The sequence below is a fragment of the Giraffa tippelskirchi genome, chromosome 7 (assembly GCF_054371585.1).
Source record: "Giraffa tippelskirchi isolate mGirTip1 chromosome 7, T2T-mGirTip1v1.2.pri, whole genome shotgun sequence".
NCBI classification, from domain to species: domain Eukaryota; kingdom Metazoa; phylum Chordata; class Mammalia; order Artiodactyla; family Giraffidae; genus Giraffa; species Giraffa tippelskirchi.
Window position 1 is genome coordinate 44299871 of NC_137281.1, and position 16445 is coordinate 44316315.

Sequence of the window (16445 nt, forward strand, 5' to 3'; positions counted from 1 at the left end):
TGTGGGTCTCCTAAAGTAATGTCAGTGACTCAAGAGGCCTTCTTGACCACCGTCCCAAGCAGGTCCACTCCCTCTTTAGCTCTTAGTCTTGTCACCCTGTTCATTTTTCTTTCATGTCACCCAACACAGTTTGTAACGATCTTATTTACTTGTTTATTTCCTACTGGAAAAGCTGAGACCCTCTTTACCCTCATATTCCCCAGAACCAGGCACAACCCCTGACATATAGTAACCATCAGATTAAAATTTGTTGAATAAGCAAACACGTGAATTAATTATAGAATAAAATGGGTAAAAGGCCACAAAAGAAATTGAGAGGAGATCCATGGGCATGAGAGATGAGGAAAAGCCTCCTGGCAGAGGTGGCATTTTAAAAAGGCCCTGAAGGACAGGAAGGATGTGGACACTGCAGGAGCTGGGGAATATCCACTGAGCAGGAGCAAAGGCCTAGAGGCTGTGCTTGGAGAGGAGGTGGCTGCTATTCTCGAGGGGAAGGGTGTGTGGACAGCAAGTGTTGAATCCCAGGAGAACCGGATTCTAATTCTGCCCTGACCTCTTAAGAAGCAAGTCACTTAACCCAGGAAGACTTTCCTCTACTGTCAGGAGGGCATAGTGATGGCTTCTCCTTTGTCACGTGGTGGGGAGACTGGCTTAATGAGAGCCTGCCTGCGTCGGGCTCGGTCCAGCACCTGGTCCATAGACAGCACTCCCCGAGCAGGGCTGTGGCACCATGTTGCTAAAGTGGAAGGGTTTTTGTGGAGGAGGCTGGTGTTGCTGTTGAGGACTTTAAACACCAGGGGAGGGACGCTTGAATTCTATCTGTAAGTGGTACAGAGTCTTGGTGTCATCTGGACTATTGGAAGGCAGACATGTTCTTGGGGTTTTGTAGCTGTTCCCGAGACCCAGGGCAGGGGCCTCAATCTGGCAGTCGTCAGGCTGGCATATGTGTTTTGTTTGGCTCCTACTGTACTTTAACTTTTTCTATTAGTTCTCAAGATTTAAACATAGGGCGATGTCTTACAAAATTCCAGATCTCAGACTTCAGAACAGTCTAGTGAGCCTGGGACATGCTCGCTTTGGTCTTGCTCTCTGCCCACTCCCTTCATTTATATTACTTACCTGTAGGCATCTGAGCGTATGATCCCTGACACACAGGGAATCAGATCGGAAAGGACCTTGGAAACCATCCAGCAGTGGCAGCTGACAAGCACTGAGCCCCCAGTACATGCCGGCATTGTGTTCAGGGCTGTCGGTGCTTCCTCTCATTTAAACTTTTCAGCAGGCACCCTTAACACTAATTTGCAGGAGGATCCAGCAGAAGTTATGCTTTTTTTTTAAATTAAAGCAGGTGGCTCTAGTGGTAAAGAACATGCCTGCCAATGCAGAGATGTAAGATGCCAGTTGAATCACTGGGTCGGGAGAAGGGCACGGCAACCCATTCTAGTATTCTTGCCTGGGGAATCTCATGGACATAGAAGCCTGGTGGGCTACAGTCCATAGCATTGCGAAGAGTTGGGCATGACTGAAGTGATTTAGCATGCACACACATAGTTGATTTACAATGTTGTGTTAGTTTTGGGTATACAGCAAAGTGATTCAGTTATATATATGTATATGGGCTTCCCAGGTGGCTCAGTGGTAAAGAACCTACCTGCCAATGCAGGAGACAAGAGATGTGGGTTTGATCCCTGAGTTGGGAAGATCCCCTGGAGGAGGGCATGGCAACCCACTCCAGTATTCATGCTTGAAGAATTCCATGGAAAGAGGAGCCTAGTGGGCTACAGTCCACAGGGTCACAAAGACTCAAACATGGCTGAAGTGACTCAGCACACATGCATATGTATATATTCATGTATAGATGACATGGAAAAGAATCTGAAAAAGAATATTTTTCAGATTCTTTTCCAGTATGGTTTGTGGTGGTTTAGTGATTAAGTCACGTCTGACACTTGTGTTTAGTTGCTAAGTCGTGTCTGACTAAGTCGTGTCTGACTAAGTCATGTCTGTCTGATCTCCCAGGTAATAATACTGGAGTGGGTTGCTGTGCCTTTACCAGGGGATCTTCCCAACTCAGGGATCCAACCATCACCTAAAGGAACCAGGTAGATCCTTTACCAGTGAGCCACCTGGAAAACCCAAAAATCTATTAAGCCCAAGCTCCCAATGTATCCATCTCCCTACCTCTTCCTCTTTGGTAATCATAACTTTGTTTTATATGTCTGTAAGTCTGTTTCTAGTTTATAAATAAATTCATTTGTATTATTTTTTAAGATTCCACATGTATGTGATGTCATATATTTGTCTTTTCTGACTTCACTTAAAATTTGATATATATGATAATCATCCATGTTGTTGCAAATGGCAATGTTTCATTCTTTTTATGGCTGAGTAATATTCTATTGGACTTCCCTGGTGGCTCAGATGATGAAGAATCTGCTTGCAATGCAGTAGACCCGATTTGATCCCTGGGTTAGGAAGATCCCTTGGAGAAGGGAAAGGTTACCCTCTCCAGTATGCTTGCCTGGAGAATTTGATGGACAGAGGAGCCTGGCAGGCAATAGTCTATGGAGTTACAAAAAGTTGGACACTACTGGGTGATTAACACTTTCAATATTCCATTGAGTAATATGTTTCTTAATGCTGGTGCTTGACATGCAAATTAAGACCACTATGGACTGTTTCTATTTACTAGGTATAAGGAAGAAGGAAAGGAAGTTACTGGAAAAAGCTGGATTTGTCCAGAGTGGAAACTCAGCATTGGCCCCCATTGCATCCACCATTGCCATTGTACTGACATTCACCTGCCACATCCTCCTGGGACGCAAGCTCACTGCTCCTGTGGTAAGTGCCTCTCTAGAACTGGCCTCTTCTGAACCAAACTCTGCCAAGTGCCAGATGGGTGGCTCCTCCCCACCTTTGCCCAGCCCTGGCACCAGAACACCTTATCACGGTGAGCCAGGTGACACCAGAATTCCATCCCAACTTCTAAAACCAGTACTTGGGCTGACAGGGAGCAGAGGAGAGCTTAGTAGCAATTCTTATTTAGTCTACCACAGGATAGGGATAGTAGTTAATGCTGGAACACAGTTTTACATTTGGAAAACAAAACTGAAGCCAAAGGAGCCCTTTGTTCATATGTATACATATATACGACAGGAGTAGAGTTTATGGAAGATTGCTGGGTGGGAGGCGTTATTGGTGTTGGGAGAAGCAGTGTGGTGTCTAGATCAGAGACCCCCTTGTTTGAATCCCCACTCCACTCTTTGCTGTGACTTACAGCAGTTCATGGAGCCTCTCTTGGCTCAGCTTTATCATCTGTAAATTGGGTGATGACACTCTCTATGATTGTGAGGACAGAAGTTCTTTTACACAAAGCACATGGGCCAGCTCCTGGAATGCAGTAAATTCTGCAGAAGTGTTTGCTCTTCTTATTAGCCTGATGCTCACCCAGGCCAGGCATAACTGAGTTGAAATCCTCAGAGGGAGAATTGGATTGAAGTGTGTGTGTGTGAGGGGCTCGAATTACAAGGGGGCTGCGTATTCAAAGGTAAACCTGAGCTTGAGGGGGAATGGCTCCTAACTGAAATAAACAAACAGATATTAAACAAGTGTCTGAAGGGCAAGTGGTTGGAGGAAAAAACACAAAGGCAAGAAAGAAAGAGAGAGACAAATAAATAAAAAGTATGCTCACAGGGGAAGAATTGCACCAAAATCAGGGATCTGGAGGGAAGGGTGGGGGGACATTTGAGAAGGCAGGATGCCCTTCTGGTGCATCCATTGTAAGGCTGTCAGTCCCATTACTGCCCATGTTTCTTCAGAAGGTAATTTTTTGCACCGTTTTCTGTCACACACACACTCTAGGAGCTTGAACCTAGCCACAAACCCAAAGCCGGTATGAATGCCAATGATGGATGTACTGGAGCCTGAATGAATGCTACCTGATTCTTGCAACTGCTGTCTATAATCCCAAGCCAAAAAAAAAATTTTTTTTTTTTCCCCAGAACACACCAAGCAAATTAATTTGAAGCCAAATTGAGTGCCTGTAGTTAATATTTTCTAAAACAATGATTTAGAAGAAATCTAGATCCAGAACAATTTGCCTGAATGTGAGGCTTGTATTTCTTTAGATTAATAATCCTTGCAGTCTGCTTCTCTGCCAGAGTCACATCAGTAGGAGGTCAGCCCTGAGGTGCTGTCACATCAGGCAGCCTGGGGGCTCTGGGTTTCCTGAGCCAAGAGGTACTTTGGGATCTGGAAAAGCTGAGTTCTTTGGGGGGATATATTTAGGACCAGATGTGATGAAGGGGGGGCGGGCTTCCCTGGTGGCTCAGTGGTGAAGAATCTGCCTGCAATGCAGGAGCCACAGGAGATGCGGGTGTGAACCCTGGGTCAGGAAGATCCCCTGGAGTAGGGCATGGCAACCGACTCCAGTATTCTTGCCTGGAGAATCCCATGAACAGAGGAGCCTGGTGGGCTACAGTCCATGGGGTGGCAAAGAGTCTGACACAACTGAAGCAACTGAACTCGCCCATGATGAAGGGAGCATCCTTCACCACGCTCTTAATGAACTAAGTAGGATTAGCTGACACCTGGGAGCCCCGTCCACAGGGCCCGTTCAGCCGCAGGAAGGATCACTCCAGATTTGTTGAAGGAAGTTGTGTTTTTAATTTCTTAGATGGGTGGTTAGGGAGAGGCTGCTAATTACAAGTCGGACAGATGAGAAGATGAAATCTGAGAGATGAGATCATGTCCCCCCTGGGGCACTCACAGAGCAAGGAAACTTGTCTTCATTGAGGCTGTATGATATTAGCCACCCACTAGGCAGGGCTCAGTGGGGAAGGCCCTAGTGAAGAGAAGGACGATTATTTTGGAAATGGCAGTGGAACAAAGGCTCTCAAATCAGTCCCTTATGAGTGTGTGGAGGTAGAACAAGGAGGCCAGCCCCTGAGGGCAGGAGAACGAGCAACCAGCCTAGGCCAAGCACATCATTGCAGGGAGCTTCCACCTTCAACGCTGGCTTGTGTGGTGTGTAAAAGGATGCTCTATCGCTGAAGGGTCAGATGCCTGTGAGAGAAGGGGACAATTTAGGAAAACCTGCATAAGGTTTTCAGTAAATTGTCTAGGCCAAATAAGGATGTGGGATGGATGGGACTTTCCAAATGCACTCAATTAGAGGCCCTTCTTGGACTTTATCCTCTGGACTGACAGAGATAAGGGGATAAGTTTCCCACCATGTTGATGAAAATCCAAAAACAAAATAGATAAAGATGTTGATATCTTTAATTTGCCAACCCATGATTTCTGAGCCATGAAATGAGAAAATTGTTCCTCTGAGAATCCCAACTGTGCTACTGTTTCTCATTTCAGCAAGTTTAATCCCCATGGACTTAATGGTTCAAAGGCAAGGCAACATCCCATCTTAAACTCTATACCTCTCTTTTGTTCTTCAGGCATTTAGTGTGATTGCCATGTTTAATGTAATGAAGTTTTCAATTGCAATCTTACCTTTCTCGGTCAAAGCAGCGGCTGAAGCTGATGTCTCTCTAAGGAGAATGAAGGTATAACTAACAGTGGGTGAGTAGGGATGAGAGATCTCATTTTTGGGTGGGAAAATTCTCGGAGAAGGGGAGGCTGGGGCTTCCCAGGTGGTGCTAGTGGTAAAGAACCCGTCTGCCAATACAGGAGAGACAGGAGAGGCTGGTTCAATCCCTGGGTCAGGAAGATTCCCTGGAGGAGGACATGGCAACCTACTCCAGTATTCTTGCCTGGAGAATCCCATGGATAGAGGACAGAGGACTGTAGCCCATGGTGGGCTGCAGTCCAAGGGGTCTCAAAGAGTCAGACATGACTGAAGCAATTTAGCATGCATGCACGTGTCAACCCTTTGGAAGGCTGGGTCACTGGTTTGGTGGATATTGAGAGAAGACCCTCCATTCAGTGTTGCATACACAAATATGCGTTAAGCAGGATAGAGGCAGAATATTACAGGTGGCCTGTTCTTTTAGTAAAAGTAAGATGGAGTCTCCACTCAGGGAGATGATGTTCCTGACCCTCTACTTTTTCCAAGCTATAAATCTTAAGTTGTTCCAGGAGTGGAGTTCAGTCTGCACTGAGCCATCTCCCCTTGCCTATCTAGTTTGTCCTATGATGGTGACAGAAGTGGTGACAGTGTGGGGGCACCATATTTATACACTCATTTAGCCACTTTATTTTTTAACTTATCCATTCACCAAAGATTTATTGTATGAGTCCCAGAAAAGAGGACCACACCAAGACACTTTGCAATTAAAGTGGTAAAAGGCAGCAGGGACTTCACAAGTGGAGCACTGGTAAAGAATTCACTTGCCAATGCAGGATATGCAAGAGACGCAGGTTCAATCCCTGGGTTGGGAAGATCCCCTGGAGTAGGAAATGGCAACCAACTCTAGTATTCTTGCTTGGAGAATTTACATGGAGAGAGGAGCCTGGCGGACTACAGTCCACGGGGTCGCAAAGAGTCAGACACAACTGAGCAACTCAGCATCACATTAAAAGCAGCAAGGGGAAAGCAACAAGTTATATACAAGGGAACTCCCATAAGGCTAACAGCTGACTTCAGCAGAAACTGTGCAGGCCAGAAGGGAGTGGCACAATATATCTAAAGTGATGAAAGGGAAAAGTCTACAACCAAGAATAATCTACACAGCGAGGTTCTCATTCAGATTTGTTGGAGAGATCAAAAGCTTTACAGACAAGCAAAACTAAAAGAGTTCAGAACCATAAAACCAGATTTACAAGAAATGTTAAAGGGACTTTTCTAAGCTAGAAAGAAAAGGCTACAACTAGAAACATGAAAATTACAAAAGGAAAAAGCTCATCAATAAAGGCAAACATACAGTAAAGGTAGTAAGTCAACAATGTACAAAGTTACTAGGAAGGTTAACAGACAAAAGTATTAAACTAATCTAAATCCACAATAAACAGTTAAGGGATAAGAAAACAAAAAGATGTAAAAATGCAAAACAGCACTCATGAGGGGAGAAGAATAAAAACATAAGGTTGTTAAACTGCATTTGAAATGAAGAGATGTGTAACTTAAAATAATCATGTATTCATATACAGATTGCTATATATAAACCTTATAGTAATCACAAATCAAACATCTATAAGAGATATACATGCAAGAGAAAGGAATCCAAACGTAACAAAGATAGTTGTCAAATCACAAAGGAAGAGAACAAAAGAAGAGAGAAAATTTTTTTCCTCAAAAAATTAAAAATAGAACTGTCATATGACCAGGAAGTCTGGAGTATGTATCTGAAGGAAACAAAAACATTAATTTGAAAAGATATATGCACATGTACCCCACTGTTCATAGCAGTATTATTTATAAAAGCCAAGATATGGAAGGAACCTAAGTGTCCATTTATAGATGAGTGGATAAAGAAGATTGTGGTACATATATACAATGGAATACCACTCAGCCATAAAAAGAATGGAATGTTGACATTCACATCAACATGGATGGACTTGGAGGGGATTATGGTAAGTGAAATGAGTCAAAGAAATACAAATACTGAATGATATCACTTACATATGAAATCTAAAACAACCCCCACAAAACCCTGAATATAACAAAAAAGAAACAGACTCACAGATATAGAGAAAAAATTAGTGGTTATCAGTGGGAAGATGGAAGGGGGAAGGAGCAAGGTAGGGGTAAGGGATTAAGAGGTACAAACTACTATGTATGAAATAGATAAGGTACAAGGATATATTGTGCAACACAGAGAACAGCGAATATAACCAATATTTTATAATAAATTTAAATGGCATATAATCTATAAAAATTTGCAATCACTATATTGTACATGTGAGACTAATATAATATTGTAAATCAATACAATATTGTAATTAATCATACTTTTAAAAAAGTATATGTTTTAAAAAAAGATTTACTGTGTGCTTCCATATGCACAGCATTGTGGAAAATTCAAATACAAAGAGAGTCTTTACTCGGAAAAGCTTCCAGTCTAGTATAGGACCAGGTACCCCAGTAACTGCTATATGCAGTAAGGATGTGATGTGCAGGAAGGGCAGATTAAGTGGCTTTGAAGTTGAGGCAAGAAAAGGAAAGAAGGAGGGAATTTCAGTCAAGAGAGCAACATGTTCAGATGTCTGTGAATCGATGGGAAGATCTTATTCACTCAAGCCTGAAATGTGGATGTCGTTTTAAATGTTTTAAACGTCTTAGGGTGACACTAGTGGTAAAGAACCTGCCTACCAATGCAGGAGATGTAAGACACATGAGTTCCATCCCTGGGTCGGGAAGATCCCCTGGAGGAGGGCCTGGCAGCCCACTCCAGTATTCTTGCTTGGGAAATCCCATGGACGGAGCAGCCTGATGGGCAACAGTCCATTAGGCTGGAAAGAGTCGGACATGACTGAGCACATGCACGTGGGTGCCTGTATCCCTCTTCTTCCATTCCGTCTATATCCAACCAGTCATGAATCTTGTTGACTCACCTCCTGATTACTGAATTCCTTCAAGTTTAAGAGGTGCCATTTGTAAGACTGGATTGGAAGATTGCATTGTTATTACTTTTTGAATAAGACATGAGTCAATCTCATCACATTATTAGTATAATGATATCCAATGTCTTAGACTAGAGGAAAAATGCTATTTCTTGACTCCTCAACCTCCACTCTGTCCCTAGTACCATCACCTCCATTTAAGGCCTCATAGTCTCTTACCTGAACTATCACAGAGACTTAAGAACCAATTATCTTTTTCCAGAGTTGTCCTTTTCCAATTCATGTTGCACTGTTAATTGAGCTGTTAAATTATTTGTCTGATCACTGATATTAACCTGCTTGAAATCCTTTCCTTCACCCTCCAGGGCTGAGCCCTTGATCAGCGGGTCCTCAGTTATGTCTCCACCTCGTTTCCTTTCTATCTTGGGTTCTGGGCCTGGGGATCCTGAATTTCTTGCTTCATAACCCTTCTCCCTGAAAACCACACTGTTGCATGTTTCCTTACATTTGCTCATGCTGTGCCCTCTACTATAAGGTAAAGCTCTCCTCTCCTCTCCCCTCCCTCATCACTGCCTATATGACACTGTAAGGACTCACTCAGGCATCAGTTACATGGGTCTCCGGGGTGGGGATCAAGGATCCCATCTCTGACAATTATAGGGCGCAGTCCCTATCACATTTCACTTAAATGACCCATGCGTGTTCCCGTCTCCTCTGAGACTGCAATCTCAAGGACAGGAAGTGTGCTTTATTAATACTTACATTTCTGTTGTTTACCCCAGAATTTAGCATATAATAAGCACTTGGCAGGTGTTTTGTTGAACTGAGCTGAGTGGGGACTTAGGAAGGAGACACAGCAGAGATTGAACATGTGACCTTAGTTTCATAAGCATTAGTGCCAAGCAATAAAGCCCACTGCCCAAAGACTGGCATAAGCTGGCCCTCATGGGCATGAGGGTAAAAATGTAGCTGGAATCAGCATTCTCCAATGTGGGTGACCCAGATAGGCCTTGTAGTTAAAAAGAGTCATCTGTCCTGGATAGTATGAGCTAGTGGACTATTTTTGTTGCAGCTTCTCCTGAGGGAATATCTTCAGAATACCTTTCCTGGATGTCCCAGGTAGAATTGCCAAGATTGTGATTTGGGGTCATTAGAGGATATATTGGGATGATTCTTGCAAATGGATGACATCTGCCAAGTTAATTTTGTTTCTTTAATCTTAGAAAATTCTCATAGCTAAAAGCCCCCCATCTTACGTCACCCACTCAGAAGACCCAGATACTGTCTTGCTTTTAGCAAATGCCACCTTGACATGGGAACAAGAAACCAGCAGGAAAAGTGGCCTAAAGAATGTGCAGAACCAGAAAAAGCATTTTCTCAAGAAACAGAGGCCAGAGGCATACAATTTGAGTCCATCAGCTCAGGGAGTCCCTGCCGGGGAGGAGCAACATGACAGCCCCAAATCAGTTCTACACAATATAAGCTTTGTGGTGAGAAAGGTGGGTATGTGTTCCAAAGGTGTGGCCTGAATCTGAATATGATTCAGTTTGAGCAGGAGGTGGTGGTGGGATGTCTCCATTTCTCCCCAAAATTTAAAGCTAGTAAGTCAACCATGGAGTTATCCCTCCAAGCTGAGAGAATACTGTTGTCTTAGTGGTTATGTGTGCTGATCTTCAAATTTCAGAGGAATGGACAACCAGTTCCAGTGTTGAACGGACAGTCCATTTTGGGTGGCTAGACTCAAACTGACTAGCCTTCATAAATCTCTTCGGATTTGTTCTTAATTTCACATTGGAGTCCTGTGATAGATTATAATAGATGACAATTATGAGAAATTTCTATTTACCAGGCACGAAATGAACTCATTTAACCACTCCAGTGACCCTATGAGATGGGTGTATAGCTACCCCACTTGATGGCTGAGGAACTGGAGGCACAGCACGTTAAATAACTTGTTCAACTCACACAGCTCGAAAGTGGCAGAAGAGGGCTTCACACCCTGGATGCCTGGCCCCACAGTCTGCACTTAACCATTATGAGACACTGCTCTTGTAAAAAAATGAAATGAGAGCAATAAGCAGCCCAGCAACAGAAGCCAGACCGAGTCTGCTGGCTGCTCCCCTCGGGATTGCGGGGAGTGGGGGGCAGAGTGTTTAGAGAAGCTCTGCATTTGGGGAATGTCTGACCTTCTCTTGCGTGTGGTTTTCTTGCCCTGGGAACTCAGCACCCGTGCTCCCCAGATGGCAGTGTTGATTTTGTTGCAAAGGGCTCAGCATTAATCTTGTGCCTAATATTTTAATCTCCCGTCTTGTTGACTCACCTTTTCCCCATGTGAGCACTGTAGAGGGAGAGGTTCTTATGTATTATGTGACGATAAGCTCAATAGCTGGTGTAGAGTGGATACTTCTTGTAGTTAACAAGGCTGTCTGCACGCATTCACTGGAAATGCTATTTGGTTGGCTGAGTGCAGTCGAGCTTGGCTCTCAGTTAAGTCCTGCTGTGTGCAGCCCACTTGCTTGCTCATCACTTGCCCCCCACCTATGACGTGCAGCACCCAGAATACTTCAACCATGCCTTTGGAGTTGCTCCCAAGAGGCCTCAGTGAACTGCTCTAGTGGACCTGGGCTCCAGTCCCTGCCACTGTTCAGCTGCCCTGAATATACTCCCTAACCTCTTGAAGTCAGCTTCTTTACCTGCTCCATGGGTATTTTAACAATAGTACTGGCTTCCCAAGGTGAGTGTGAGAACAGAAAACATCACACACAAATGCTAAGTCCCCGTGGAGGTGAGCTATGGTTGTTGCCTTTTTCCTCCAAAGATCATGTCCAGCTTAAGTGCTGCCCTTAAATGTCCTAAATTCAAGACATCCATGTTTTCCCAAATTTAGTTCCAAGATTCTATTAGACTGTAGCTTCTTTGAGGTCAGGGCCCATATTTTCTACACAGCTGTGACCTTACACTGGGCCCAGCACCTGGCACAGAATAGATTTCAATAATGTTTTCTGAATGAACAAATGAATAATCAGAAACTCAGAGGTGAGGCCTCATGGATTTCTTGCTGAAAACACGGATGAATCTAGGCTGAAACAAGGCTCAGACCTGGCTGCAAGTAGTAGACAGGACTCAATGAAAAGCCAAACGCCTAGGCTGGTTGGATCCATCCTTGTGTTTCTTTGTCTGAAAGTCTCCATAATGCCCCCTTTCCTTGTAGTTCTTTTAGTGGAATTAAAATGATCAGTTTTACTTATGTGCAGCTCTGGTGACTACAAGGCCTCTGCCCTGATCACTGTTTTATCGCTAGTACCTACTGCTGTGCCTGGTGTTCCGTGAAGACTTACCCAAGGGATGAGTGATGACAGGCAGCAACTCTCATGTGCTGGGGGGAGAGGCCCTTCTGATCTAGCTCACGTAGAAAAGGAGTCATATTTGGTCCCATGCTGGGCATCTTTGCTCCGAGGGATTGCTGCAGGTCTTTTTTTTTTTTTTTTTTAATAATTTTATTTATTTATTTTTATGGCTGTGCTGGGTCTTTGATGCTGTGCAGGCTTTTCTGTAGTTCAGGAGAACAGGGGCTACTCTTCATTGCAGTGTGAAGTCTTCTCATTGCAGTGGCTTCTCTTGATGCAGAGCATGGGCATTAGGCTGTGCAGGCTTTAGTAGTTGCAGCACGTTGTCTCAGTAGCTGCAGTTCCTGGGCTCTCGAGCACAGGCTCAATAGTTGTGGCCTATGGGCTTAGTTGTGCATGTGGGATCTTCCTGTATCATTGGCAGACAGATTCTTTACCACTGAGCTACCAGGGAAGCCCTGGGAGCAGGTCTTAACGAGAATGTTCCAGATGTTGCAACCACAGCATTGCAATAGCTGCTTGAACTCCAGAGTGGGTCTGTGCCAACCTCAGAGTCTCCACATGGACTCCTCTTCTGCCAGCAGGGGCTCCCTGCTGATAGCTACACAGCTCACCCCCTCACTTCCCTCGGGTCTTACTCAGACATCACCGCTGGCAGGTACTATCACTGACCCTGGCAGGTACTATCACTGACCCATCCGTGTGTCCTGGTCACCTCCCAATGGCCAGATCAGCATCTGCGTGCCTGGGCGCCCTCCCCAGCACACTCAATGAGCCAAGACATCAACAGTCGAGGGAGTAGCTCTCAAACACTGGCTGTGGGGTATTTACCCCAATTCCTTCAACCATTGGGAGGAGAAAGACTCAGTTTCTGCAATTCCTTGAGTTTCCCAGCAGAACTGAGCTTCATTTGTCTCCTGCGGGAGCTGACCCAACAGCACACCCTTGATGGGCCACCTTGCTTCTGCACCATCTCGCTCCTCCCCAACACCAAACAAAGCTGGTGTTTCCTGGACCTCCCCAACAAGCTACTGTCACTCAACTCCTTGCTTTGGGTCCTCTTTCTGGGAGAACTCAAGCTAAGATGTCCACCTTCCCAGTAAGTCTCCCGGCCCCATTTCCTGCCTGCTTTATTTGTTTCCACAGTATGCATCTGTCATACTTCATATTTTATTTAATTATCTTGTTTACTGTCTGCCCAACTAAAGCATAAGCTCCATTAGGGTAGACCCAGACTTGACTGTTGTGTTCTTTGCTATTCTGTGCTGTTGCTGGGGTTCAGAAAAGCAGCTGGCACAAAGTGGGCTTTAACAGTGATTTACTAGTTGATTAATAAATCTGCAGCCATAGAAAAATCCATGAACCCAACATGCTGGAACAACATAACTGCTCAGTAATTTCGGACTGAGACGTTATGGTGGGAGGATGCTTTAAGAGGACTTTTAGAAATCTCCCAGGCCTCTGCACTTCAAGGCTGCCCCTGTCCGTCTGGGCTGTGCAGCCTTTAGCTTCCACTGAATTTGCTTTCCTGGAGTCTGGGCACAGGACAACTTTCATATTCAGGGCCTGTGAGTCCCAGACCAACATAGGCTGTTTCACATCAGTGCTTATACATGATTTCTAGAAGTCCTCCGGGCACTCTGCTGGGCTGTGCAGGGGAGGCACTCAATTAGGGCTGAGGTTCCTGTACCCTCCCAGACTGTGTATCAGGGTTGGGATGTGAAGCTGCGGCTGCCACCTCACAGAGCCAGCAGTGACCCATTGGTCCCTGCCTGGCCTGGCCAGCACAATTTGGGGGTGACCCTCTAAGAGCTGGGAGAGTGACTGTCTTTTTTCTGCTTCTCTGATAGGGGAAGATCTTGGGCATCTGCGGGAATGTTGGAAGTGGAAAGAGCTCCCTTATCGCCGCTCTGCTAGGACAGGTAAGCTGAGTGCTGAGCGCTGTGGTGGTGGAGTGGTTCCCCGCCTGCCTTGTCCAGGGCCCTGGCCTCGGCCACACTCAGAGTTAACAGTGAGTCCCAGGTGGTCGATGCACTTGGCAGCTCCAGGCCTGCGGGGCCAGACCTGCCACACTCTCTCTGCTTTGCCCGCTGAGTTAAGCAGTGAGAGCTTTCTTGCCTGGAGCTCCATCTTGGTCAAAGGGAGAGACGGGTCATTAAACCCACAGTTTTCTCATGACATGCTTGACCCGTGCCGATTAGAAAGGCCAGCCAGGCGTCTTGGCGGGGAAGCACCCGAGAACCCTGTGCAAATCACGGGGACTTTACATCCACCTCCATTTCCCCAGCGTCTGCCCAGAGTAGGTGCTGGTCCTTGGAGAAGGGGCTGAATAAATGCGTGAAACGGAGCACACCTCGTGGTAAGGATGAGGGGGACCCTTGACCCTTGTCTGCTATTTCTAGCTGCGTGACCCCAGGGAAACGGCCAAGCTGTTTACTATATCCACAGTAAATGAACCATTCAGTTACCAAGGCTTCTTCCCAAGTGAATGAGAAACATTCAGGGAAAAATATTAAGTCCCCTTTCCCCTCTGTGCTCCAAAAGGTTGGGACCTGGGACTACCTTTGCCTGCAGTCGAGACAGGGGAATGCAGGCTCAGAAGAGCCTCTCCAGACAGGGTGACTTCTACTGGCCTCAGCTGGCTCATTTGTAGGAAGAATGACATCTCCTTCCCTGCTTGAAGGCGGCGGTGGGGACTGAGGCAGGCGAGCTGCTCAGCCCCTCGTGCCCTGGGATTTGTCGTGTGTTTCTGTGACAACCCTAGAGTCGGCAGGTGCACGACAGGCGACCCAACCCAATTCTCCACCTGATAATATGAATCCTTTCCACAGAATCCTGTAAGAGATGAGCCAGCCTCTACTCAGATACCTCCAGGGATGGGGGACTCATGACCTCACCCTGGTCCCTCTTTGGAGAGTTTTGAGGTGTATGGAGGTGAAATTTACCTCCTTCTAACTTCTACCCGTGGTCTGCTCCTTTGGAACGTCCCAGAGAAAACAGAATCCAGCTCCCAGGTGACAGGCGCATGTGTGTCCACAGCAGCCCCGCAGCCTGTGTTCTCCAGCATGCAGGGCTTACCTCTGCCCCTTCTGGAACATTCCCACTTGGCCTCTCAAAGAGGTTTGAGTGGCTCAGTCGGCACAGCTGGGCTTTATGTGTGGCGAGACATCCTGTCATCCTCCATGCCTTCAGGATTTGTGCTCATGGAATAGCGTGTGGCAAAGGCCCAATGGGGGCTTCCCCGGTGGCTCAGTGGCAAAGAATCCACTTGCAATGCAGGAGCCACAGGAGATGTGGGTTCGATCCCTGGGTAGGGAAGGTCCTACCTAGGCATCGAGGTGGGCATGGTGACCCACTCCAGGATTCTTGCCTGGAGAATCCCATGGACAGAGGAGCCTGGTGGGTTACAGTCCATAGGGTCGCAAAGACTAGGACATGACTGAAACGACTTAGCACACCCTCATGCACCCACGCAAAAGTGCAACAGGGCCCCGAGGAGAAGGCAGTGAGGCCTGGCTCCTGAAGGATCTCTGGTGTTGTTGCTTCAGATGCAGTTACAACAAGGGATCGTGGCCGTCAATGGGACTCTGGCCTATGTTTCCCAGCAAGCATGGATCTTTCATGGAAATGTGAGAGAAAACATATTATTTGGAGAAAAGTATGATCACCGAAGGTAATATTAACTTTGAAAGTGTGAAGTACTTTTGTGTTTGGTACACTCTGCTACAGAGGCTGATGTCATTGGTAATGATTGCTAGGTGGGTTTCTTTAATGAGTTCTGATTAAACATTCATCATATGTGGATTGGTGTTGGTTTTTCTCTTCCTGATCCCAGAGTTCAGGGGAGGTGCCTTCTGCAGACCTGAGATCACACTCCCAGAAATGAATGGAATCAGCACTCCATCCCAATGCCGAGTAGCATATGTTCTGAGGTTTTCTGTAACAGTGCATATGGTGTCTGACTGCAGAAAGAGGAATCTGACAATTTTGCTTTAGGCCAAGTAACAGGAACTTTCCTTGAAACTGTGTGCAGCAGGTTTGCAATTAATCAACCTGAAACTATTAACTGACACTAGAGCTATCGGGATATGTTGCTGTTGATATCCTCAACATGAAGGGAATGAAAACAAAATTCATAATTTTTGAATCCACGTATAGGGTCATTATATTTAAGCTCTGGAAATACATTCTTAAGGTTCTTGCCAAGTTTGATGTGTTGCCATGTACATTATCTTATTAGAGTCCCACAACCAACCATTTAGGGGGACTCTGGCAATCATATCCGCATTTTACAGAATAAGAGATTAAGGCCCAGAGAGGAGAGTTGACCTGCCAAAGGTCAAACTCATTCTTACTGGTTGGCATTGGCCAGTATGTGGGTTCTCAGCAAGAGGTATGTTACCTCCCCTCCTCGTCCCTGGTCATGACATCCTGCTGTCAAGAGGCTCAGTCAGGGAGTCCTTAGCGCTGGCCAAACTGTTCTTCCCAGCATCTCCTGGCCTGCCTTTTCCTCTGCCTCCTCCCAGCCTTGTCTGGAATGGCTTCTCTTTGCAGTGGCAGATTAGAGGGAGGGATTCTTGTCTG

The 16445-nt window shown here is 45.8% G+C and overlaps 1 protein-coding gene across 38 annotated transcripts in view; it reads left to right on the plus strand.

Moving 5' to 3' along the window:
- Positions 1 to 16445, plus strand: part of ABCC12 (ATP binding cassette subfamily C member 12) — an 81162-nt gene that overhangs the window by 32606 nt on the left and 32111 nt on the right. For 27 of the 38 annotated variants that reach the window (XR_014060603.1, XR_014060604.1, XR_014060606.1 and 24 more), the window contains 5 exons: positions 2693 to 2841; positions 5451 to 5558; positions 9738 to 10013; positions 13712 to 13783; positions 15410 to 15534. Coding sequence is in view for 24 of the 38 variants with exons in the window: in XM_081514179.1 (XP_081370305.1) it covers positions 2693 to 2841; positions 5451 to 5558; positions 9738 to 10013; positions 13712 to 13783; positions 15410 to 15534 (730 nt within the window). In the remaining 14 variants the exon portion in view is untranslated. The remainder of the gene's footprint in view (positions 1 to 2692; positions 2842 to 5450; positions 5559 to 9737; positions 10014 to 13711; positions 13784 to 15409; positions 15535 to 16445) is intronic. The other 11 variants (XR_014060608.1, XM_081514190.1, XM_081514191.1 and 8 more) reach the window with 2 other exon arrangements.